At 45.0% G+C, this 25,984-nt stretch overlaps 1 protein-coding gene across 1 annotated transcript in view; it reads left to right on the top strand.

The window, feature by feature from the left end:
- Positions 1–23,523, top strand: part of LOC140212205 (stromal cell-derived factor 1-like) — a 32,821-nt gene extending 9,298 nt beyond the window's left edge. Inside the window, exons 2-4 of the mRNA XM_072282908.1 lie at positions 10,174–10,291; positions 16,731–16,808; positions 19,280–23,523. Coding sequence (XP_072139009.1) covers positions 10,174–10,291; positions 16,731–16,808; positions 19,280–19,295 — 212 coding nt within the window. The 3' untranslated portion in view covers positions 19,296–23,523. The remainder of the gene's footprint in view (positions 1–10,173; positions 10,292–16,730; positions 16,809–19,279) is intronic.
- The last annotated feature ends 2,461 nt before the right edge of the window (positions 23,524–25,984 follow it).

Here is a 25,984-nt window from a genome sequence, read left to right as displayed (position 1 = left end):
GAATATGAGATGAAGAGTCCTTGAAAGTGAGTCCAAAAGTTAAGGGAACAGTTCAATGTTGGGGCAAGCGAACTTGAGTGAAGTTACCCTCTCTGGTTTAAGAGCCAGATGGGTGAGGGGTAAGAACTGTTCCTGAACCTGGTGGTGCGAATCCTGAGACTCCTGTATCTTCTTTCTGATGGCAGCAGTGGGAAGGAAGTATGGGCTTGATGGAGAGGGTCTTTGATGATGGATGCTGCTTTCCGGCGACAGCACTCCACGTAGTTGTGCTCACTGGTGGAATGGGCTTCACCATGATAGACTGGGCTGTAGCCACTACATTTTGTGGGCTTTTCCATTCGAGGACATTGTATTTCCATACTAGGCCATGATGAAAATAGTCAATATACCTTCCACCACACACCGACAGATGTTTGTCGAAGATTTAGATGTTAAAGGTTAATTTCTGTTATATTCATCAAAGTGTGTGTGAATTTGATGTTGAGGTGACGAATATTCTCAGTCTGTCTTGCATTTCCATGTCAGTGAAACCGACCCCAGACTGGCAAGTCTAGAGATCGCAGGATCATGCAGGCAGGAAGCTAGAGGTCCAGTGCACCCTAGGTGTGAGTCAGGAGTTCACACTCACGTAATCAGTGAGTCTGGGCTTAATACTGAAAGTCAAAGTCAGAAGATCATAGTCAGCAAGTCAGGAAGCCGAGGCCCAATGTCTGCAACTCTGTGAGTTGGACACTTGATATCTGCATGTCTGCCTAATGGTGTATCTGGAAGTTAGAGGCCCAGTGTTTGTGACTCTATGAGTTGGAGGACTGCTGTCTGCAAATCGGAGGCCCAGTGTCTGCGAGTCTGAGAACTGGACACCCAGTGGTGTACCTGGAAGTTAGAAGACTGATGACTATGAGTATGTGAATCTGGGCTATGGTTGGAGCTCAGGAGGCCGGTTTTTGTGTGTGTGGGAAAGAGGAAAGGGGCTTGATTTGCTGTTGGAGTTTTGTTTTGTTGCTGTTGTTGTGCTGTTTGGCACGCTATGTTGGTGTTAGAATATGCAGCAACACTTGTGGGCTTCCCCCAGGAGATGCTCGGACTGTGTTGGTTGTTAATGCAAAGGATACATTTCACTGCATGTTTCGATGTACATTTGGTAAGTAAATGACTCTGAATGTTAGGAACACCAGGCTCCGGCTCAGGAAGTCACTCCTCTGTCCTTCCAAGGTTGCTGCTCCGATTGGTGGATTGACGGATTACTGAACGGTTTTCAAATCAATGGCTTAGATGATACACAAATCACAAACACCACCTGTTTAGTTTTGAAGCATAACAGAACAAAACGTTAAAGATAAACTGTTGATTAGCGCTACGTACGCAAGCCTCCAAGCTGATTGGCTTGACCCTAAGACGGATGACAGCAGCAGCCCACACAAGCTGCTGCAGGAATTCAGTTTCATGTTGAGTTGACTCTTCTCTCCTCTCCATAGATGCTGCCTGGCTTGCTGAGTTCCTCAAGCATTTTGTGTGTGTTGCTTTGGATTTCAAGCATCTGCAGACTTTCTCACACCTCCCATCACCCAATGCAAAAAATGTATTTAATTTAAAGAATGGCAATTAATTTACTTATAAGAAAAGAAAGATCATAGACCATAAGACATTATTATGATTAATATGATTATGATTATGGTTATGAGGATATGCAATCCTCTTTTATTGTCACTTAGTAATGCATGCACTAAGAAATGATTCAATGTTCCTCCGGTGTGATATCACAGAAACACAAGACAGACCAAGACTGAAAAACTGACAAAAACCACTTAATTATAACATATAGTTACAACAGTGCAACAATACCGTAACTTGATGAAGAACAGGCCATGGGCACGGTAAAAAAAGTTCAAAGTCCTTCGAAAGTCCCACATCTCACGCAGATGGGAGAAGGAAGAAAACTCTCCCTGCCATGCGCTTCCAGTGCCACAAACTGGCCGATGCAGCATCCTGGAAGCATCCCGACCACAGTCCAACTCCGAGTCGTCCGAAAACTTCGAGCCTCTGACCAGCCCTCCGACACTGAACACCGCGCACCATCTCTGCCGAGCGCTTCGACCCCGGCCGCCAGCAACAAGCAAAGCCGAGGATTTGGGGCCTTCCCTCCGGAGATTCTCGATCGCACAGTAGCAGCAGCAGCAAACCGGGCGTTTCAGAAGTTTCTCCAGATGTTCCTCCGTGCTTCTCACGTCTGTCTCCATCAAATCAGAATTGTGAACGGCCCCCTATTTAACAAATATGATATCATTTCACCGGAGAGGCCGTGCGACATAGGAGTACCATTAGGCCATCTGGCCCTCGAGTCTGCTCCACCATTCAATCATGGCTGATCCTTTTTACTTCTCAGCCCCTTCTCCCTGTAACCTTTGATGCCAAGTCGAATCACGAACTTATCAATCTCTGCTTAAGTACACTGAACGACCTGGCCTCCACAGCCGCATGTGGCAACAAATTCCACAAATTCACCACCCTTTGGCTAGAGAAATTTCTCCACATCTCTGTGCCCTCTTGTCCTAGACTCTCCCACCATGGGAAACATCCTTTCTACATCTACTCTGTCCAGGCTTTTCAACATTTGAAAGGTTTCATCAATATCCCCCCTCATCCTTCTGAATTCCAGTGAGAACAGACCCAGAGCCATCAAACCTTCCTCGTATGATAACCCTTTCATTCCTGGAATCATCCTTGTGAACCTCCTCTGGACCCTCTCCAATGCCAGCACATCTTTTCTAAGATGAGGGGCCTAAAACTGTTCACAATACTCAAGGTGAGGCCTCACCAGTGTCTTATAAAGCCTCAGCATCACATCCCTGCTCTTGTATTCTAGACCTCTTGAAATGAATGCTAACATGGCATTTGCCTTCCTCACCACCGACTCAACCTGAAAGTTAACCTTCAGGGAGTTCTGCACAAGGACTCTCAAATCCCTTTGCATCTCAGATTTTCGGATTTTCTCCCCATTTAGAAAATGGAGTGAAATATGTCATTTGAGTTAACAATCAACACAGCCCAAGAATGCGCTGGGACAGCCCAGAATAGCCTTAATGCTTCCAGTACCTACCAAGCATGTCCAGAACTTAATAACTCTACCCTGTACATCTTTGGAATGTGGGAGGGTACTGTAGCACCTGGAGGAAACCCATGTGGTCGCAGGATGGACCTACAAACTGACACGTACAGAGGCAGGAATTGAACCCCAATCACTGGCACTGAGAGGCAGGAATTGAACCCCAATCACTGGCACTGAGAGGCAGGAATTGAACCCCAATCACTGGCACTGAGAGGCAGGAATTGAACCCCAATCACTGGTACTGAAAGGCATTACTGTAACCACCATGCTGCCGTGCATTTAAAAGGGAATTGCATCACACTTGTTATGTTGCATCATTAGACATATTGTACAGTATCATCCTTTTGTGTGAAACATATCGAAAGGCCAAGATAGAGAAAGACATGGGGAGGATGTTTCCTATAGTGGGGGAATATAGGACCGGAGGGCACAGCCTCAGAATCGAGGGACATCCCTGTTAGAACAGAGATGAGAAGGAATTTCTTCAGCCAGAGGGTGTTGAATCTGTGGAATTAATTGCCACAGAGGCTGTCTGTTATTGAATATATTTAAGGCAGAGGTTGATTGGCTCGTGATTAGTCAGGGCATCAAAGGTCACGGGAAGAAGGCAGGAGAATGGGGTTGAGAGGGATAATAAATCAGCCAGGATGGAATGGTGGAGTAGACTCGATGGACTGAATGGCCTATTTCTGCTCCTATGTCTTGTGGCCTTATGTATTTACCACTGACCATTGCTTGTAACTCTATTGACTGGAGGATGTCTGTTCCCACATTCTGGCTGACCAGATACAGAGAGATCTGGTGTGTTCTGGTAAATCACAGGCAGAGGCCTCCTTGACAGAGTAAATAAATCGGGTATTAATGGGTAGGCTCAGGAGGGGAACTGTGCCAGAAGTTCCTGTCTTCGTGAGTTACTAGAGGGAACAGTTTCCACCTCATGATTTTCTTGGAGAGTTTGAAATCAAAATAGGAATCAGGTTTATCAAGACTGTCTTATATGATGTGAAATTTATTATTTTGCAGTAGGAGTACAGAACAAAAACATAAAATTACTATAAATTACAAAATAAAAGGAATAATAGGGTAGTGTCCATGGGTTCATGGACCATTCAGAATTTGGATGGCAGAGGGGAAGAAACTGTTTCTGAAGCATTCAGTGTGTGTCTTCAGGCTCCTGTACCTCCTCCACAATGGTAATAATGAGAAGAGGGAACATCCTGGATGGAGAGAGTCCTTAGTGATATCCTTGGTGGTTCAAAGGTTGAAAGGTTTATTTATTATCAAATAAATAAATTATCTGGCGAACAGAGCATAGGTGTTCAGCGAAATGATCTCCCAGTCTGCGTCAGGTCTCGCCAGTATATACAAGGCTACATCGGGAGCACCGGACGCAGTATATCACCCCAGCCGACCCACAGGTGAAGCGTCGCCTCACCTGGAAGGACTGTCTGGGGCCCTGAATAGTGGTGAGGAAGGAAGTGTAAGGGCATGTGTAGCACTTGTTCTGCTTACTTCACCTCACCTTGTTCCCATTCCCATTCCCATTCCATGGGAAAAGACTAAGGAGTTGGTGGTAGACCTGAGGAGAGCTAAGGCACCCGGTGACCCCTGTTTCCATCCAGGGGGTCAGTGTGGACATGGCGGAGGATTACAAATACCTGGGGATACGAATTGACAATAAACTGGACTGGTCAAAGAACACTGAGGCTGTCTACAAGAAGGGTTAGAGCCGTCTCTATTTCCTGAGGATACTGAGGTCCTTTAACATCTGCCGGACGATGCTGAAGATGTTCTACGAGTCTGTGGTGGCCAGTGCGATCATATTTGCTGTTGTGTACTGGGGCAGCAGGCTGAGGGTGGCAGACACCAACAGATTCAACAAACTCATTCGTAAGGCCAGTGATGTTGTGGGGATGGACCTGGACTCTCTCACGGTGGTGTCTGAAAAGAGAATGCTGTCTAAGTTGCATGCCATCTTGGTCAATGTCTCCCATCCACTACATAATGTACTGGTTAGGCACAGGAGTACATTCAGCCAGAGACTCATTCCACCGAGATGCAGCACAGAGCGTCATAGGAAGTCATTCCTGCCTGTGGCCATCAAACTTTACAACTCCTCCCTTGGACGGTCAGACACCCTGAGCCAATAGGCTGGTCCTGGACTTATTTCCTGGCATAATTTACATATTACTATTTAATTATTTATGGTTTTATTACTACTTAATTTATTTATGGTGCAACTGTAACGAAAACCATTTTCCCTGGGGATCAATAAAGTAAGACTATGACTATGTCTATGACTATGACTAACCTCACTCCTTCCAAACGCTCTGCTCTCCACTCCCTCCGCACTAATCCTAACCTCACTATAAAACCCGCCGTTAAGGGGGGTGCTGTTGTAGTCTGGCGTACTGACCTCTACCTTGCCGAGGCACAGCAACAACTCACAGATACTTCCTCTTATTTACCCCTCGATCGTGACCCCACTAAAGAGCACCAGGCCATTGTCTCCCACACCATCACCAACTTTATCCGCTCAGGGGATCTCCCATCCACTGCTACCAACCTTATAGTTCCCACACCCCGCACTTCCCATTTCTACCTCCTACCCAAGATCCACAAACCTGCCTGTCCAGGTAGACCCATTATCTCAGCTTGCTCCTGCCCCACCGAACTCGTTTCTGCATACCTCAACGCGGTTTTATCACCCCTTGTTCAATCCCTTCCGACCTATGTTCGTGACACTTCTCATGCTCTGAATTTTTTTGATGATTTTAGGTTCCCTGGCCCCCACCGCTTTATTTTCACCATGGATGTCCAGTCCCTATATATTTCCATCCCCCATTAGGAAGGTCTCAAAGCTCTCCGCTTCTTTTTCGATTCCAGACCTAATCAGTTCCCCTCTACCACCACTCTGCTCCGTCTAGCGGAATTAGTCCTTACTCTTAATAATTTCTCCTTTGGCTCCTCCCACTTCCTCCAAACTAAAGGTGTAGCTATGGGCACCCGTATGGGTCCCAGCTATGCCTGCCTTTTTGTTGGCTTTGTGGAACAATCCATGTTCCAAACCTATACTGGTATCTGTCCCCTACTTTTCCTTCGCTACATCGACGACTGCATTGGCGCTGCTTCCTGCACACATGCTGAGCTCGTTGACTTCATTAACTTTGCCTCTAACTTTCACCCTGCCCTCAAGTTTACCTGGTCCATTTCTGACACCTCCCTCCCGTTTCTAGATCTTTCTGTCTCTGTCTCTGGAGACAGCTTATCTACTGATGTCTACTATAAGCCTACTGACTCTCACAGCTTCCTGGACTATTCCTCTTCTCACCCTGTCTCTTGCAAAAATGCCATCCCCTTCTCACAATTCCTCCATCTCCGCCGCATCTGCTCTCAGGATGAGGCTTTTCATTCCAGGATGAGGGAGATGTCCTCCTTTTTTAAAGAAGGGGGCTTCCCTTCCTCCACCATCAACTCTGCTCTCAAATGCATCTCTCCTATTTCACGCAGATCTGCTCTCACCCCATCCTCCTGCCACCCCACTAGGAATAGGGTTCCCCTGTCCTCACCTACCACCCCACCAGCCTTCGGGTCCGACATATAATTCTCCGTAACTTCCGCCACCTCCAACGGGATCCTACCCACTAAGCACATCTTTCCCTCCCTCTCTCTCTCTGCTTTCTGCAGGGATCGCTCCCTATGCGTCTCCCTTGTCCATTCATCCCCCCCATCCCTTCCCATCGACCTCCTAGCACTTATCCTTGTAAGCGGAACAAGTGCTACACATGCCCTTACATTTCCTCCCTCACTACCATTCAGGGCCCCAGACAGTCCTTCCGGGTGAGGCGATATTTCACCTGTGAGCCGGCTGGGGTGATATACTGCGTCCGGTGCTCCCGATGCGGCCTTCTGTATATTGGCGAGACCTGAAGCAGGCTGGGAGACCGTTTCGCTGAACACCTACACTCTGTCCACCAGAGAAAGCAGGATCTCCCAGTGGCCATACATTTTAATTCCACATCTCATTCTCATTCTGATATGTCTATCCACAGCCTCCTCTACTGCCAAGATGAAGCCACACTCACGTTGGAGGAACAACACCTACCTCTACCTTGCCGAGGCACAGCGACAACTCGCGGATACCTCCTCTTATTTACCCCTCGATCGTGACCCCACTAAGGAGCACCAGGCCATTGTCTCCCACACCATCACTGACTTTATCCGCTCAGGGGATCTCCCATTCACTGCTACCAACCTTATAGTTCCCACACCTCGCACTTCCCGTTTCTACCTCCTACCCAAGATCCACAAACCTGCCTGTCCTGGCCGACCTATTGTCTCAGCTTGCTCCTGCCCCACCGAACTCGTTTCTGCATACCTCGACACGGTTTTATCCGCCCTTGTTCAATCCCTTCCTACCTATGTTCGTGACACTTCTCACACTCTTAAACTTTTCGATGATTTTAAGTTCCCTGGCCCCCACCGCTTTATTTTCACCATGGATGTCCAGTCCCTATATACTTCCATCCCCCATCAGGAAGGTCTCAAAGCTCTACGCTTCTTTTTAGATTCCAGACCTAATCAGTTCCCCTCTACCACCACTCTGCTCCGTCTAGCGGAATTAGTCCTTACTCTTAATAATTTCTCCTTTGGCTCCTCCCACTTCCTCCAAACTAAAGGTGTAGCTATGGGCACCCGTATGGGTCCTAGCTATGCCTGCCTTTTTGTTGGCTTTGTGGAACAATCTATGTTCTGTGCCTATTCTGGTATCTGTCCCCCACTTTTCCTTCGCTACATCGACGACTGCATTGGCACTGCTTCCTGCACGCATGCAGAGTTCGTTGACTTTATTAACTTTGCCTCCAACTTTCACCCTGCCCTCAAGTTTACCTGGTCCATTTCCGACACCTCCCTCCCCTTTCTAGATCTTTCTGTCTCTGTCTCTGGAGACAGCTTATCCACTGATGTCTGCTATAAGCCTACTAACTCTCACAGCTATCTGGACTATTCCTCTTCTCAACCTGTCTCTTGCAAAAATGCCATCCCCTTCTCGCAATTCCTCCGGCTCTGCCGCATCTGCTCTCAGGATGAGGCTTTTCATTTCGGGACGAGGGAGATGTCCTTCTTTTTCAAAGAAAGGGGCTTCCCTTCCTCCACTATCAACTCTGCTCTCAAACGCATCTGCCCCATTTCACGTACATCTGCTCTCATTCCATCCTCCCGCCACCCCACTAGGAATAGGGTTCCCCTGGTCCTCACCTACCACCCCACCAGCCTCCGGCTCCAACATATTATTCTCCGTAACTTCCGCCACCTCCAACGGGATCCCACCACCAAGCATATCTCCCCCCCCCCCGCTGCTTTCCGCAGGGATCGCTCCCTACGGGACTCCCTTGTCCATTCGTCCCCCCCATCCCTCCCCACTGATCTCCCTCCTGGCACTTATCCGTGTAAGCAGAACAAGTGCTACACATGCCCTTACACTTCCTCCCTTACCACCATTCAGGGCCCCAAACAGTCCTTCCAGGTGAGGCAACACTTCACCTGTGAGTCGACTGGGGTGATATACTGCATCCAGTGCTCCCGATGTGGCCTTTTATATATTGGTGAGACCCGACGCAGACTGGGAGACTGCTTTGCTGAACACCTACGCTCTGTCTGCCAGAGAAAGCAGGATCTCCCAGTGGCCACACATTTTAATTCCACATCCCATTCCCATTCTGACATGTCTATCCACGGCCTCCTCTACTGTAAAGATGAAGCCACACTCAGGTTGGAGGAACAACACCTTATATTCCGTCTGGGTAGCCTCCAACCTGATGGCATGAACATCGACTTCTCTAACTTCCGCTAAGGCCCCACCTCCCCCTCGTACCCCATCTGTTACTTATTTTTATACACACATTCTTTCTCTCACTCTCCTTTTTCTCCCTCTGTCCCTCTGAATATACCCCTTGCCCATCCTCTGGGTCCCCCCGCCCCTTGTCTTTCTTCCCGGACCTCCCATCCCATGATCCTCTCGTATCCCTTTTGCCTATCACCTGTCCAGCTCTTGGCTCCATCACTCCCCCTCCTGTCTTCTCCTATCATTTTGGATCTCCCTCTCCCCCTCCCACTCCCACTTTCAAATCCCTTACTCACTCTTCCTTCAGTTAGTCCTGACTAAGGGTCTCGGCCTGAAACGTCGACTGCACCTCTTCCTAGAGATGCTGCCTGGCCTGCTGCGTTCACCAGCAACTTTTATGTGTGTTGCTTGAATTTCCAGCATCTGCAGAATTCCTGTTGTTTGCCTTATATTCCATCTGGGTAGCCTCCAACCTGATGGAATGAACATTGACTTCTCTAACTTCCCTTAATTCCCCACCTCCCCCTCGTACCCCAGCCAGTATTTATTCATTTATTTATTTATTATTAATTTTTTTCTTTCTCTCTCTCCTTTTTCTCCCTCTGTCCCTCTCACTATACTCCTTGCCCAACCTCTGGGCTTCCCCCCTCACCCTTTCTTTCTCTCTAGGCCTCCCGTCCCATGATCCTCTCATACCCCTTTTGCCAATCAACTGTCCGGCTCTTGGCTCCATCCCTCCCCCTCCTGTCTTCTCCTATCATTTCGGATCTCCCCCTCCCCCTCCCATTTTCAAATCTCTTACTATCTCTTCTTTCAGTTAGTCCTGACGAAGGGTCTCGGCCCGAAACGTCGACTGTACCTCTTCCTATAGATGCTGCCTGGCCTGCTGCGTTCATCAGCAGTTTTTTTTAAAAGAATTAAAATAAAGAGTTTTGTAGATCGATGGGAGTAGGCAGTTTAAATGGTTTTGGCATGGACTAGATGGGCCAAAGGGCCTGTTTCTTTGCTGCACTTTTCTATATCCTCCATACCAAGCAGTGATGGAACCAATCAGAATGCTCCCTGATGCACATTGTCTGCAGGCCATAACTAGATTTGTAATTGCAGTTGAAAACTTATTGTGACAGAGTTTGCATTTTGTCTTTCTCTCTATCTGCTTCTCTCTCTTTCTTTCTCATTCTCTGTCTCCCTCTTTCTCTTTTCCTTCCCTCTTTTTCCACAGAGAAGCCATCATCGATAATGAACAGATGTAAGTGCAGAGGAGGTACATTGCGTCTTGGCCCGAACAGCATTCAAAAGTTGACAGTTCTTCCGATTCCAAACTGCCCCCTGCAAATCATGTAAGTTCTAATAATCTAACATTTTGCTGTTTAAATTACACTTATTGCTAGTACCTTAAAACAAGATTCTGTGAGGCAGTTTCCCTGAATAATCTGTTAATGATACCTACACTTCGAATGGTTTTAAACTCCCTGTCAGGTTGCCAAGATGCCTCACTGGTGAGTGGGGAGAGGGTATTGAACTGAATGCGGCATCTGCACAGGTGCCCAGCCCAGACTCTTTCTTGCAGCTGTGAAATTCTTTGTAGGGCTGGCTCCCACAGTAGGTGAGTGGGGTTTGGGTGAGTACCCTCTGCCCGGGATGGACACACCGACCAGCACTAGCTCACAAACCCTGCTCATGTGCTCCTGGGACTCGGCACCCCTCTCTTTAAACTGATCCAACCTTTCCCCTTCTGTTATAGAACATAGAACAATGCACAGCACAGGCCCTTTGGGCAGCAATATCGTGCCAACCTTTTAATCTAAGATCAGCTTAACCCTTCCCTTCCACAGGGCCCTCCGTTTTCTTTTCCCTAATGCATCTGCTTCTGCCAGCACCCCTAGCAGGGTGCTTCATGCACCCACTACCCTCTGTGTTAAGAACCCCCTATACTTTCCTCCAAACACCTTAAAATGATGCCCCCTGCCCTGAGAAAAAGTCTTTGGCTGTCCACTCTAACTATGGCTCTTATCATCTTTTACACCTCTGTCAAGTCACTTCACCTCTCATACTCCTTCGTTCAAAGGAGAGAAGCCCTAGCTCACTCAGAAACTCTTAGGCACATGGATGGTGAAAAACTGGAGGGCCATGTGGGAAGGAAGGGTTAGATTGATGGTAGAGTAGGTTATAGGGTCAGCACAACATTGTGGGCTGAAGGGCCTGGATTATGCTGTAGCCAGATGGAACGTGGTTCTGATGAAAGTGCAACATCCCAAAGGTGTGTCCATGCCTCTGGGATGTGGGAGGAGAGTGGAGCACCCAGTGTGAAACTACACAGTGTCTGGGAAAACGTGCATGCTCCACACCGACAGTGTCTGAAACAGGGGTCCTGATAAACGGTGGGGGGGGGGGTCTACATACATCAGTGTGCAGAAGTTTTCAACACACATATAGCGAGACTTTCATCCAGTTCTGTAGTTACACGCCGGTGATAATAAACCTGATTCTGATTCTGACATGGGTGAGCCCAGAGAACTGGAATCTGGGTGACCTAGAAATGGAACCAGTGGTGTGCTGGGGCCTGGAGGGGGGCTTCCGCAGACTGGTACTCCATCAGAACCAAAGATGAAAATGTGGAACAGCCACCAGATCCCATATGGACGGGAGAATAACATCCAAAGTTAATTGCTTCAAGAGCATCATTTTCTAGCTCCAAATGCTTGGAAAAGATACAAAACAGCTCAGGCTGTGAGACCAGAGTCCCTACAGCAGCTTGTGAGCTGGAGAAATGACAATACATTGCCGAGTATCTGGAACTTGTACCAGGCCAACTCCCAAACTCAGCAGACCAAGTGCCCACAGTAGATAACAGAGGGGCCTCCCTGTCAGGAGCACCTTTCAACTTTTAAGGCGGAAAAAGTCTGATAAATGCAGTCAGGGTAGACAAATGGAATCTTCTCCCCAGAGAGGAAATGACAAAACACAAGAACACTCATTTCAGGTGAGAGGGGGAATGTTCAAAAGCTACATATACAGTGACCTCTTTTACCTGGAACAGACAGATAAAATGCTGGTTTTTAGGAGCCTTTTGAATAGATTCATGAATATGCAGGGTATGCAGGACATAGATCATGTGAAAGGTGAAATGATTAGTTTAAATTGGTATTGACTTTGGCACAGGCAACATGAGCCAAAATGTCTGTTCCAGTGCTGTGCTGTTCTGTGTTCTATAAACACAAGAGACTCTGCAGATGCTGGAAATCCAAAGCTATGCACACAAAACGCTGGAAGTCCAAAGCTACGTACACAAAATGCTGGAAATCCAAAGCTACGCACACAAAATGCTGGAAATCTGAAGCTATGCACAGAAAATGCTGGAGGAACTCAGCAGATCAGGCAGCTTCTATGGAGATGAATAAACAGTCGACAGTTCAGGATGAGACACGTCTTAAGGACTCGGGAGGAAGGGGGAAGATGCCAGAATAAGTAGGTGCAGTGAGGGGAGGGAGTAGAAGCTAGAAGGTGACGGGTGGAAGTAGATGGCTAGGGAAGTGGGGTAGGTGGATGAATAAAAAGCTGGGAGGTGAGAGGTGGAAAAGGTCAAGGGCTGGAGAAGAAGAAATCTGATATGACAGGGGAGTGGAACATAGGAGAAAGGAATGGAGGAAGGGCACCAGGTGGAGGTGATAGACAGGTAAGAAGAGGAGGTAAGAGGCTAGAGTGGGAAGTGGAAGAAGAGGGAAGGCAGAAGGAGAAAATTACCAGAAGTTGGAGAAATCAGATTCCATCTAAAAGTGTCTTTAATACCATTAGATATAGGAGCAGAATTAGACCATTTAGCTCTGCCATTTCATCATGGCTGATCCACTTCCCTCTCCCCTTACCCTTTCATGACCTGACAAATCAAGAATCTATCCAGCGACTTGACCCCCACGGTCACTTATGGCAACAAATGCCACAAATTCAGCACTCTCGGGCTAAAGAGATTCCACCTCATTTCCGTTCTAAGTGATGTCAGTTTGTTCTGAGGCTGTGATCTCAGGTCCATTTGTGGAGATCCAGAGTTCACAAGTTTTCCAAAACCCACCAGCCTGACCGTCTCACTGACGATGCCATGAGAGCTCGGACAGTAATGTCCAGGTCAGGAGCGGCCATTGTTCACATTATGGTCAAGTAAAGGTCAATAGAAATATTGTCGATCTACAAGCACACCAATTCCACAGCTTTGGTTTAACTTTCAATGTATTCGCACTGCTATTGTCCTTCAGTCCCTTGGGTGTCTGTGACCATATGACATACTGTAGGAGCAGAATTAGACCGTCTGCTTTGCCATTGGATCATGGCTGATAATCCCTCTCAACTCATTCTCCTGCCTTCTCCCTCTAATATGCAATGGGCGACTGGAGGAGGCAGGTGAGGCAGATGCAATAATAATATGTGAAAGACTTTCGGACAGGTACATGACTAGGAAAAGCTTACATACATAGAACATAGAACAGCACAGCACTGGAACAGACTCTTCACTTTCTGTGCTGATTTTAGTGGGATATTAATGCACAAATATAACAAACCCCAGGTTGGGGCTGTTGAAATGGGCGACGTAAGTCCCTGGTGCATCTAATCCTGGGATGGATCACTTGGCCCACCCATCATTTGTGGAGTTACACAGTCCACAAGTTTTCCAACGCCCACCAGCCTGACTGTCAGACTGATGATGCCGTGTGTGGCTCAGACAGTAACGTCCAGCTCAGGAGCAACCACTGTTCACATTATGGTCAAGTAAAGGTCAATAGAAATAATGCCTGATCTGCAAACACATCAATTCCACAGCTTTGGTTTAGCTTTCAATGTATTCACACTGCAGTCATCCTTCAGTCCCCTGGGTGCATCAGTGCTAACGATGAACTGCACATCTGGAAACACTTAGACCCGCCACCTCCCAGTTGTCTGGCACCGACAGCAAGTTGTTCAGCGAAAGGTCTGAGCAGATTGTTTATTTTGTATTGTTGATGGGGGTGTGAATTTTCCAGCTTATCCAGTGCCCAGAAAGAATGTGAAATTGGGAAGTGTCCTCTTTTCCATTTATGATCACTTAGGGAATACTAGGTTTTTGTTTGTACAATTCATTTAATTCTCTTACACTGTCATAAGTCCTTGTAATGTTAAGGAAAGTATAAATCCTCTTGGGTGCCACAATAACGTAGTGGTTAGTGCGATGCTATTACAGGTCAGGGCATTGGAGTTTAGAGTTCAATTCCGACATGTCCGTAAGAAGTTTGCACATCCTCCCTGTGAACACGTGGGTTTCCTCCAGGTACTCCGGTTTCCCCCCACATTCCAAAGACTGAGGTTAATTGGTCTTTGTAAATTGTCCTGTGATTAGGCTCAAGTTAAATTGGTGGGTTGCTGGGCACCTCAGCTTGTTGGGCTGGAAGGTCCTGTTCTCCACTGTATCTCAAAACGAACAAACAAATAAATAAATAAATCCCACTGGTAAAGGTGACTCTCAGTCACTAAATTATCAAGATTTTACTCCCTGGAACATAGGAGAATGAAGAGAGATTTGAGGAATACAGTACAAAATTATGAAGTGTATAACTAGGGTAAATGCAAGCATGATTTTTCACCAAGGTTGGTAGAAACTAGAACTAGAGGTTATAGGTTAAGGGTGAAAGGTGAAATATTTAAGGGGAACCTCTTCACTCAGAGGCTGGTGAGAGTGTAGAACGAGCTGCCAGAGGAAGTGGTAGATGGGGGTCTGTTTTCAGCATTTCAGAGGTTCAAAGGTCAAATTTAATGTCACAGAAATGTATACAATATACATCCTGAAATTTTTTTTCTTTGCAAACATCCATGAAAACAGAGAAGTGTCCCAAAGAATGAACGACGGTTAAATGTGAGAACCCCAAAGACCGCCCCCCCAGCTTCCCCTCTTGCATGTAAGCGGCAGCAAGCGATCCCCCTCCCCCCACTGGCAAAAATAAATGCGCATCGATGCTATCACTGAGCCCAAGCGTGTGCTAAGCAATAGCAAAGACACAAACCAAAGTTACCCCAAAGGCTTGGCATTTCATCTGAAATTCGACAACCCACAGGTTCTCTCTCTCCCTGCTATATCCAACAGAGAGCTCTGTGTCTGAAGGTCTTCGGGCCCACAATGAAAGATTCTCTGGCCTCCCCGACAATACATGAGTCTCCTGCCGTGACACCAGCCCTCGATCCGCCTGTCTCCAGAGCCCCGAGATCTTAGGCTTCCGAACACGATTGAGATCCCAAGGCCAAACCCTTGGCATGTCGAATAGCGGCCAGTCGTGGAACCCCGAGAACGGGTCCCATTCCTGCAAAGAACTGAAGCCTGCATGTAACTCCAGGTCAGGGTCTTCGAAAGAACCCTGAAAGGCAAAAATAAAGATATTAAAGGTAGAGATATTTGGATAAATACATGGCCGGGAGGGGTACAGAGGTCTATGTCCAGGTGTAGATCGATAGGACAAGGCAGAAGAATAGTTCAGCATGGACCAGATGGGATGAAGGGTCTGTTTCTGTGTTATAGTGCTTTCAGCCTCAGTAACTTGTAGAACTAGACAGTTTTTTGTATTTTGCAATGTAGCACAGCATACACAGGAATTTTGGAAGTGAAAGCTGCTCGCCAAAAGTTACCGGGAAAACATCTTTGCATATTTCAACATAAGGTGAATGAAACTGCCCAGACTCTATGTGAACTTGTTGGCTTGAGGGAAATGAAAACAGCATAGAAATTTTTCCTCGCTGCTGTTCCCCTCAAGCAATGAAGTTCCTATAGAATCCTAGAAGTTTCGTTCACCTCACATTTCTCCGTCTTTTGCTCTAAAGGAAAATTGTCAGTAATTTTGACAGAGAAATATAATATTAAAAATTGAGTGCAGTAGTTTCTGTGCATTTTGGATTATAATTGATGTCTGGCATTTTGTTGCAAACTGAGATGTTCAAATTCCATCAACTTACTCATTAAATCTCTGAGTGCTGAAGGAGAGAATTAGGGGGTTTCTCAGAACTCCTTCAATTTCACTCTGAACTTTACTCCCTGGGTCCCTGAGCACTCCCCGCAGCATTGTTAGTCAAACTGCCAAGGGCAGAATGCAGACTTTCTCCTTGCACATGTTCCAATCTCATAGTCATGCAGCAGGCAAGTAGGCCATTCAATCCACCATATCCTTTGCAATGAGTTGCCACTCATTGCTGTTGATCCTATCGTCCAGCACTAGGCAACTCTGTCCATTCTCCAAGAGTTTATCGAGACACCTCTTTAATCCGATCACCGCCACTCCTTTCCCAGTTTAGATTATGAGTGCACCAAGTTATGGACTGACCAAGCCTATGGGCATCAAAGGTTAAAGGGAGAATGGGGTTGAGAGTTCAAAGTTCAAAGTAAATTTATTATCAAACTGCGTATATGTCACCATATACTACACAGAAATCCACCTCTGTTCTCAAATTCACAATAGAGCAAAGAAATACAACAGAATCAATGAAAATCTACACCTAGACAGCCAAACAACCAATGTGCAAAAGAAGACAAACTGTGCAAATACAAGAAAATTATAAATAAATTTACAAATAATATTGAGAGCAGTGATAACTTTGAGGGATAATAAATTAGCCATGATCGAATGGTGGAACAGACTCGATGGGCCAAATGGCCTAATCCTGCTCCTTATGTCTCATGGCCTTCTGGCCTTTTGTTTTCTTTGCTGTTAGATCTACAAGGCAATGAAAATCGACCCACTCACTCATGTATGTTGATCTTTTGCTTCACAGAGCCACTCTGAAGAACAACGGTGACCAAATCTGCATTCATCCCAAAACCAAATGGCTCCGGTTCAGAAACAAATATCTGTAAGAAACACAGAAACCCTGTGGCCATCTTAAATTATTGTCACATGAGGCACTGAGATTAAGTATACCTATCGCTGGCTGTTATATTTTCAAATGAAATCTTTTTTATAAATTTGTGTATACAAAGCATACTTCCTTAGTTTCCTGTAATAATGATTTCCCGAGACATCATTTGTCACAGCAGCCTTGAGTTACCCAAAGGTATCAGAGGAGGGTAATTTTTGTGTATTTTTGTTTCTTATTGGAATGTTAGAGAAATAATATAACAGGCAAATGAATTAAACGCTGCCTGTTTGTGGCACAGTCTTTTTCATCTGGGGAAAGTATGCTCTCCTTTTGTTTTTCTAAGAAGCATTGAAAATAAATCAGGTAATGAACTTTAATAATGGCAATTATCCCAATTCGGTTCAAAACTCTGTCAATAAATTCACACCATTAATGGAATATCAGATTTCCTTTGCGCTATGCAAACAGTTTATTAGTTATTCTGGTACGAGTCCTTAGGCTGAAGATGGACACCAGGCATCTAACAACACTTGACTGGCAGCCCACTGCTTTGTGAAGCCACTGTCTCCGGGGGTGGCGGGGGGAGGTGTTGTTGAGCACAGGGAACAGAACCTGTGACCTGGGATCCCAGGAGTAAGAGGAGCTCGTGAACGATGACTGGCTCGGATGAAAGATGTTTGGGCTGCAATAATTAACACATTAATGTACAGCACAAGGCATTTAATTACCTTAATATTGGAAGGCTTGCTATGTTCTGCCTGGCACTACTAATTTTTTTAGCTTTATTAGTCATATGTATATCAAAATATTGAAACATACAGTAAAACAAATCGTTTTGTGTCAATGACCAACAAAGTCCGAGGATGTGTTGGGGTACAGCCTGCAAGGGCCGACATGCTTCCGGCACCAAAATAGCATGGCCACGAATTACTTCTCCTCACTCGTACATCGTTTGAATGTGGGAGGAAAGTGGGACACTCAGGGGAAAACGATGCGGTCACGGGGAGAATGTACAAACTCCTTCTAGAGAGCAGTGGAACTGAACTCTGGCCATTGCACTGAGAACGTTGCGGTAACCACTACACTACTGGTGTGCTCTCGTCAACTGTTAAAGAGACACTTCAGATATTAGATTGTCGGAAGCCACTGGTCTGGGTTTTTACCCATATTGCTATGAATAGGTTGATTTGGCCAAAGTGCTGATGTCCACTCTTTTGTAACATTTAAAATTATCTTAAAATTGTGGAAGTTTGTTGTTGGACATATATAAAGATTAACTTTACTCGTTACAAGTACATCGAAGCACACAGTGAAATGCATTGTTTACGTCAAATCAAATCAGTGAGGATTGTGTTGGGCAGCTTACAAATGTTGCCATGCTTCTGGCACCAACAGAGCATGCCCACAACTTACCAACCCTAACCCGTATGTTTTTGGAATGTGGGCGAAAACTGGAACCCACATTCTCACAGGGAGAAAGTAGAAACTCTCTACAAGCAGTACTGGGAATCGAACTCTGATCTTACAAATGATGCAATAAACCATTGTGCTAATTGCTACACCAATTCCTCAGTACTTGTTTCTCCTTTGATGCTTGCTGTTCTGGCCACAAATAGGGATGTAAATGATTTCAGCTTGGTGCATGACCCTGAACATCAGTGGTAGAGAGTGTCCCAGAGAAGGGCAGTACTCCATGGTGGGGTTTGTGATGTCCCAGCACTGTGAACTCCCTACTGAAACAGTTAGAGGTCCCCCTGGACTGCCAGCCCAGTCCTACACTGGAAAACAGTTGCCTCTGCTCTGTGTGTTGTGCACAGCTGACCACAGGTACACGACTCACACAGGGGCAGTGCCAACATGTGGATCCTACAATGCAATGTGTCAAGTTAGTGCAAGGAAGTTAAATTTAACAGGAAAGAAATCAATGCTTGAAAAACTGCAGAGAAAATTTACAAAGATGTGCCGAGACTTGAGGACCTGAGTTATAGGGAATGGTTGAATAGGTTAGAACTTTACTCCCTAGATTGCGAGATAATGAGGGGAGATTTTGTAGAGGGATATAGATAGCAAGAGTGCCAGCAGGCTTTTTCCACTGAGGTTGGGTGAGTCTACAAGCAAAGGTCATGGGTTAAGGGTGAAGTGTGAAATGTTTAAGGGGAAGATGAGGGGGAACCCCTTCATTCAGAGGGTGGTGTGAATGAGGAACAAACTGTCAGTGGAACTGGTAGATGTGGGTTCGATTGTAGCATTTAAGAGACACTTGGATAGGTACTTGCTTGGGAAGGGCATAGACGGATATGGTCCAGGTGCGGTTCGATGGGACTAGGCAGAGAAAAGGTTAGCAAGGGCCTGATGGGCTTAAGGGTTGTAGTGCTCTATGAATGTATTAACAGCTTGAGCCAGTGTATTGATTGAACAAATATAAGTATCACCTAGTTTTTCATAAAATCTTTGTTAAATTTCAGGAAATCGAAGATGTAAGGGCTACTAAAGCCATGCGGATCCTGTATGCTGAAGAAACTGATTTATATTCCACGAAGATTGGGATCTGGCACAGTTCATCACTCAGTAACCAAGCACCAAAAGCTCAGTGATATTATTTACCAGCTGAATGTTAATAACAGCACATGCTGAGAAATGCTTTCAGATTCAGCTTAGCAACTATCTTATTAAGGCTTTCATCCTCCACATGCTAACCTTAAGTCTGGACATTTAATAAAGAAGTACAATGATGAGCATAAGTATTGCATGAGATGACAAGGCCTCGGGCTAGTGTGGTTTGCTTGGGATTTCTGAACTGCTGAGGTGACATTGCAACTTGCTTCCTTCACCCAATAATGTCCATTTCCCCAACTATTCCAATTAAACCACGGTCCGATGTAGGGCCTCAGCTTGTGATGTCAGCTGTTTATTCATTTCTATAAATGCTGCCTGACCTGCTGAGTTCCTCCAGCATTTTGTACGTGTTGCTCTGGATTTCCAGCATCGGAAGAATCTCTTGGATTCCAATTAAGCATCTCAATTTCCTGACCAAAAGGGAGGAGACCTCCACCCTGAGGTCAATGAGTGATCTCCCATCTCCGCTCAGGGCACAGGTGATAGTGACAATGGTCTTACCTATGGGGACCTGCCCATCTGCCACCAGAGTCCCAGAAAGAGACTCGTCAAATTTAAATCTTAATCACACATGAAAGTAAATTAGCAAGGGGAATATGGGACAAGAATACTGGTTGGTTTTGGCAAAGAGCTATGTTTGCATTAATAACAAAGTATCATTGGTGTTTTCAAAACGGCAGGATCTTGTGAGGTTTGTGGCAGAACATACAGGCTGTGCCAGGTGCCCTAGCGGCAGAGGTTGCAGACTGGGAAGGTGTAGTAAAAGCGGACAGGGCAAATTGTTGTAGTGCGATCAGTAGACTGTATAACCTGCAGCCACTGTGTGCTGGTGCTGGAGGATGCAAGTGATGATTCTGTGACGACAGGTATTGCTTTGTCCTGGATGGCATTAGGCTTCTGTGGCTTTTGGGAAATGCACTCATCTCAGCATGGGCGGTGCCGTAGAGCTATGTTTCTATCAAAGGAGGTGTAAGGTGCTCCTTCCCTCTACTAGCCTGCAGGTCATCCTTGGACAAGGTGCAGCACCTGCCTAGCCCCTGATCAGGGTCACGTGCAACCATGGGAGGAGGTGGTGGATAGTTGTATGAGCAGCCAGTGCATATCACAAGTTGTGGTTATGTGACCACTGACGCCAGCTAGACAATCTCTGGAGAGTATTGATAATGGCTGGGGTTGCCCATCTTGTAAAGACAATACCCAGAAGAAGCAAAATTTGCTGAGATCAATCGTGGTCATGAGACCATGATCACCCACATCACATGACATGGCACATAATGATGATGTCATACGACACTGCACATAATGATGATGACGACAACAACTCTTCCCAGCAAGTGCAGAGTGCTCTGTCATACCCCAACTTGTGTCTCGTAGATGATGGAAAGAATTTGGGTTTCCAAGATACAAGTCATTTGAGGTGAGATACTTAGCCTTTGACCAGCTATTTAAGCATTGATATTTATGTGAACGGTCCAGTGGAGTTCTGGTTAATGGTGACACCAGGATATTGATACTGGGGGCTTGGTTGCCGTGATATCATTGAATATCAAGGGCTGGTACTTAGACTGTCCCTTGTGGAAGATGATTATTGCCTAAACACTTTTGTAGTGATTTTATTATAATGCTTTGCTACTTATCTCACCTAGTCTGAGTGTTATCTAAGGTGTGCTGCATGCTAGCATGGGCTGCTGAAGAGTTACAATTGGAGTTGAACACTATGACTAACCTCTCACCTTAAATGGAGAGTCGCATGTATCATTCCACAGTGAGGTGTTGGCGCCAAGAGGGAAATGATACATCGGTCCCTGTGGACCGGCTAAAGAGACTCAGCAGGAAGAATAAGCATAATAGCAGCCACCAGCTGGCCCAAAAAAACATTAGCACACTAAAAATGTTCATGAGAGTAAATCTGTTAGTGTTTTGGTCTGCATCTCACAGCACACAAACTTTCCCTGAAAAATGTAGAGCGAAATATACGTTCCACATGAGTTACAACATTCAGAAGAATTCATACTCATTTTCCTTTGCTGAACATTTTCTTTTGAAAGATCTTTGTTGCACAATGATACATCTTAGTGTTCGTTCAACTCAGTGACCAGCTGTCCATCTCTGAATCAGAAGATGATGGGCTCATGTCTGTACTGGTGCTACGTTCATCAAGCTGGACCTCATCCAGTGTTGGACAGTCATGAACCCTATCAGCCCACTGATACACCCGACAATATTCTCCTGGGATAATCTGCAGGAAATGAGATGTTATGTTGAAGTTGTATAAGACATCGGCGAGGTCTTATTGGGAGTATTGTGTGCAGTTTTGGTTTCCTACCTACAGGAAAGATGTAAATAAGGTTGAAAGAGTACAGAGAAAATTTACGAGGATGTTGGCAGGTCTGGAAGACATGAGTTTTAGGAAGGACTTTATACCTTAGAATGTAAAAGACTGAGAGGAGATTGGACTGAGGTCTATAAAACTATGTGGGGTGTAGATAAGCAAATGCAAGCAAGCTTTTACCACTGAAATTGCGTGGGACTACAATTAGAGGTCATGGGTTAAGGCTGAAAGATGAAAAGTTTCAGGGGAACATGAGGGGAAACTTGTTCACTCGGATGGTCGTGAGAGTGTGGAACGAGCCGCTAGTGCAAGTGGTGCATGCAAAGTCTATTTTAACATTTAGGAGAAGTTTGGATAGGTAAATGGATGGCAAGAGTATGGAGGTCAATGGTCCAGCGCAGGCCAATGGGAGTAGGTAGTTCAAATGGCTTAGCATGGACTAGATGGGCCAAAGTGCCTGTTTCTATGCCGTACTTTTTTATGATTCTACGACTCTAATCTGTCTGTCACCTCATGACCCTCTGAAGATTCCTGCTGCATTCATTGTCTTTTCAAGCTAGTTCGTTGGACACACACTGCCTTTGCTGCCTTTCTGAATTGAAGAAAGATGTTTCTGCAGATTGCAAACTGAGGAAAACACTTGCCAAAGATTTTATGAAGAAATAAGACAAGACTATTTAGTTGACAAACATCATGCAAAAAGAAACGTTTAAGCAAGTTCAGACATTCTTAAAACTGTTCACTCAAATTTCTTAAAGGAAAACTACTAGCTATAACCTATAGGCTATGAATATAATGAATATAAATTCAGTTTTATTAAACAATATCAATGTCTAGGATGATGGGTACACATATTTAGTGTATTTTGTTACAGGGTGGTCTAAATAAAAACTGAATTACTTCTGGAAATGAGTATGGAGGACCCAAGGGAAGGGCTGCATTCTATATGTCACTCATTATAAACATAAGACCCATACAATGGGGCTGATTTCTCTCTCTTACCTAATGATCTGTATCAGCTATTGATTTTGTCCTTGAATATTCTGCATTGTTTTCCAAATATTTCACGAGTACAGTAATGTGCAGTAATTGCAGATTCTGAAGCCTTTCTGTCTGACAGCATTCCCGGGGCAGGATCGGTCATTGTAACACAATACAATGCTATTTTGCAAGGTTCCTCATAATTTGTTCTAAAATTAAGGAGTCTTTGTGCCTGCTCCCAGGAGCTCAGTTCACTTTGTTTGTTTGATTTCCTGCCCCCAGTCTGCAACCGTGGCAAAGCACAGTACCAAATTTGTGAAAGTTTACATTCCTCTGCTAAACTCCAGAAAATGTGAAAAGAAATGTTTAAAGTTCAAAGTAAATTTATTCTCAAAGTTCATATATGTCTTTGTATACAATCCCAAGATTCATTTTCTTGCAAGCATTCACCATAAATACAAAGAAACGGAATAGAATCAATGAAAAACTGTACACGAGGACAAGCAAACTGTGCAAAAGACAATGTGCGAATACAAAAAGATAAAACAAAATAATTAAAATAATAAACAAAAATAATAAATATAAAGATGAAGAGTCCTTGAAAGTGAGTCCGTAGGTTGTGGGAACAGTTCTGTGATGGGGCGGGTGAATTTGAATGAAATTATCGTCTCTGGTTCAAGAGCCGGGCTGAGGGATATCTATTTCACAAAAGTTATTGAACGGGGACATTATTATATATTGTTTTGCAATTATTATACAAATAAAAGCATATTTAATTTACTTTTAGCCTGTTCATTATGTTGATGACTAGACATTGTTGATGGACCATTTGCTAAGTTGACAATGTTTGGACTACAGATGTCCATCAAGTGGTTGTCTGGGGTAGAAAATTACGCGTACTTTCAGATTGTGCAGATGCTGGAAATCCAGAGTAAGGAACACAAAATGCTGGAGGAAGTTAGCAAGTCAAGCAGCACCTATAGAGAGGAATAAACAGTTGACGTTTTGAGCTGAGACCCTTTGTTTAGGACTGGAAAGGAAGGGGGAAGAAAACAGAATAAGAAGGCGGTGGAGGGTGGGGGGGGGGTGTACCAGCTGGCTGGTGACGGGTGAGACAAGGTGATGGGTAAGATAGGTGGGTAGGGTAGGGGAGGGGGTTGAAATAAGAATTTGGAAGGTGGTAAGTGAAGAAGGAATGATCGGCGGGAACATCGATTCCTTTTAATTCCTGTAATTCCTTCTGGTATTGGATTCATTCTTAAATAGATATTTAGAATTTCTCTGGTCTAATTTGACATTAATTTTCTAATTAAAAGCCCTTAACTCCCATCATTCATCTCTGGGCTAAATTTTGCGACCTTTCCTGAAGCAGGTTCTTGACAATGAATAACTAGAGATACGTGAGTGCCAAGTCAGCTGGTACATTTACTGACAAACACCACCCCAGTTCATTGCCAAGCAGAGGTAGTTATAAAGTCAACATAGAAACAGGCCCTTTGGCCAATTTGCCCGACCAAGATGGCTGCCGTGAGCTATTCCCATTTGCTTGGCTTTGGCCGAGGTCTCTCTAAATCTTGTCCAAATAGTAGAGCAGAGAATGATACAGCACAGTACAGGCTCCTCAGCCCATAATGTGGTGCCAACTTTATAACCTACTCTAAGATCAATCTAGCCTTAACCTCCCACATAGCCTCCATTTTTCTATCATCCATGTGCCTATCTAAGAGCCTCTTAAATGTCCCTAATGCCTCTACCTCTGCAGATACAGTGCATTCCATGCACCTACCACTCTTTGTGCAAGAAAACCTTATCCTGACATCCCCTTTTACTTTCCCCCAATCACCTAAGAATTGTGCATCCTGGAATTTGCTATTTCTGTCCTGGGAAAAATTATCTTGTTGTCCATTTAATCTGTGCCTTTTATCATCTTGTACACCTCCATCAAATCTCCTCCCATCTTCCTTTGCTCCAGAGAGACAAGCCCTAGCTCACTTAGCCTATCCTCATAGAACAGGCTATCTAATCCATGAAGCATTCTGTTAAATCTCCTCTGCACTCTGTCTAAAACTTCCTATAATAAGGTGACCAGAAATGAAAATGATATTCCAAATGTGGTCTAACCGGAGTTTTACAGAGCTACATTACCTCATAGCTCTTGAGCTCAAGTGAGCAGTAATAATTCTGAACTATAGAAGTGTTACAACAATTGGTTCAAACATCACTGTCTCTCCCACCACCCCCCCCCACACCCGTGACAAACCTCTTTCCAATTCACTTCATTTGTTCCTTACACCCCTCACCTAGTCCAGGAGCACACTCTGCAAGATCCTAACTACTGAGTGAAATGTCCTTAAGTGTCCATAGGACATAGCAGCAGAATTTGGCCATTCAGCCCTTTGAGTCTGCTCCGCCATTCCATCATGGTTAATTGTTGAGACATTGTTATGGTTAAATGACCACTGTGTTAATCAAAAAATAATTTAAATTTCTTCCCTACCAGTAACTGCTGGACACTGACAGACAATTTGCTAAAGCAGGAGAAATGATTGGGAAATTATTTCAAAAACAGTTTTAGTGATGTATGTTTCTAATGGTAAAGAAAAGATAAAGATTAAAGATTAGTTTTATTTTTCAGGTGTACATCAAAATATCAAAATGAAAATGTAAATTCACAAGTTCACAATTCACCACAACAGGAGGAGGAAAGTTGAAAGTGCAATGTAAATTTATTGTCACAATACCTACTGAATATATCACCATATACAACTCTGAGATCCACTTTCCTGCAGACTTTCTCAATAAATCCAATAAACATAACTTCATCAATGAAAGACTGCACCAACAAAGTGGACGGCTAGTGTGCAACGACAGCAGGCTGTGCAGATACATAAAGAAAGGAAAAGAAACAATAATAATAATTAATTAAACAATATATATTTAGAACATGAGATGAAGAGTCCTTGAAGTGAGGCCATAGGTTGTGGGAACATTTCAGTGATGGGGCAAATGAAGTTGAATGAAGTTATCGCCTCTGGTTCAGGAGCCTGATGGTCGAGGGGTAATAACTGTTCCTGAACCTGGTGGTGTGAGCCTGAGGATCCTGTACCTTCTTCCTGAAGGCAGCAATGAGAAGAGAGCATGACCTGGGTGGTGGGGTCCCTGATGACGGATGCTGCTTTCCTGTGACAGCGCTCTGCGTAGATGTGCTCAATGGTGGGGAGAGCTTTATGCATGTTGGACT

This window comes from Mobula birostris, chromosome 18, assembly GCF_030028105.1.
Source record: "Mobula birostris isolate sMobBir1 chromosome 18, sMobBir1.hap1, whole genome shotgun sequence".
Lineage (NCBI taxonomy): Eukaryota > Metazoa > Chordata > Chondrichthyes > Myliobatiformes > Myliobatidae > Mobula > Mobula birostris.
This window is presented reverse-complemented; position numbering and strand designations above follow the sequence as displayed.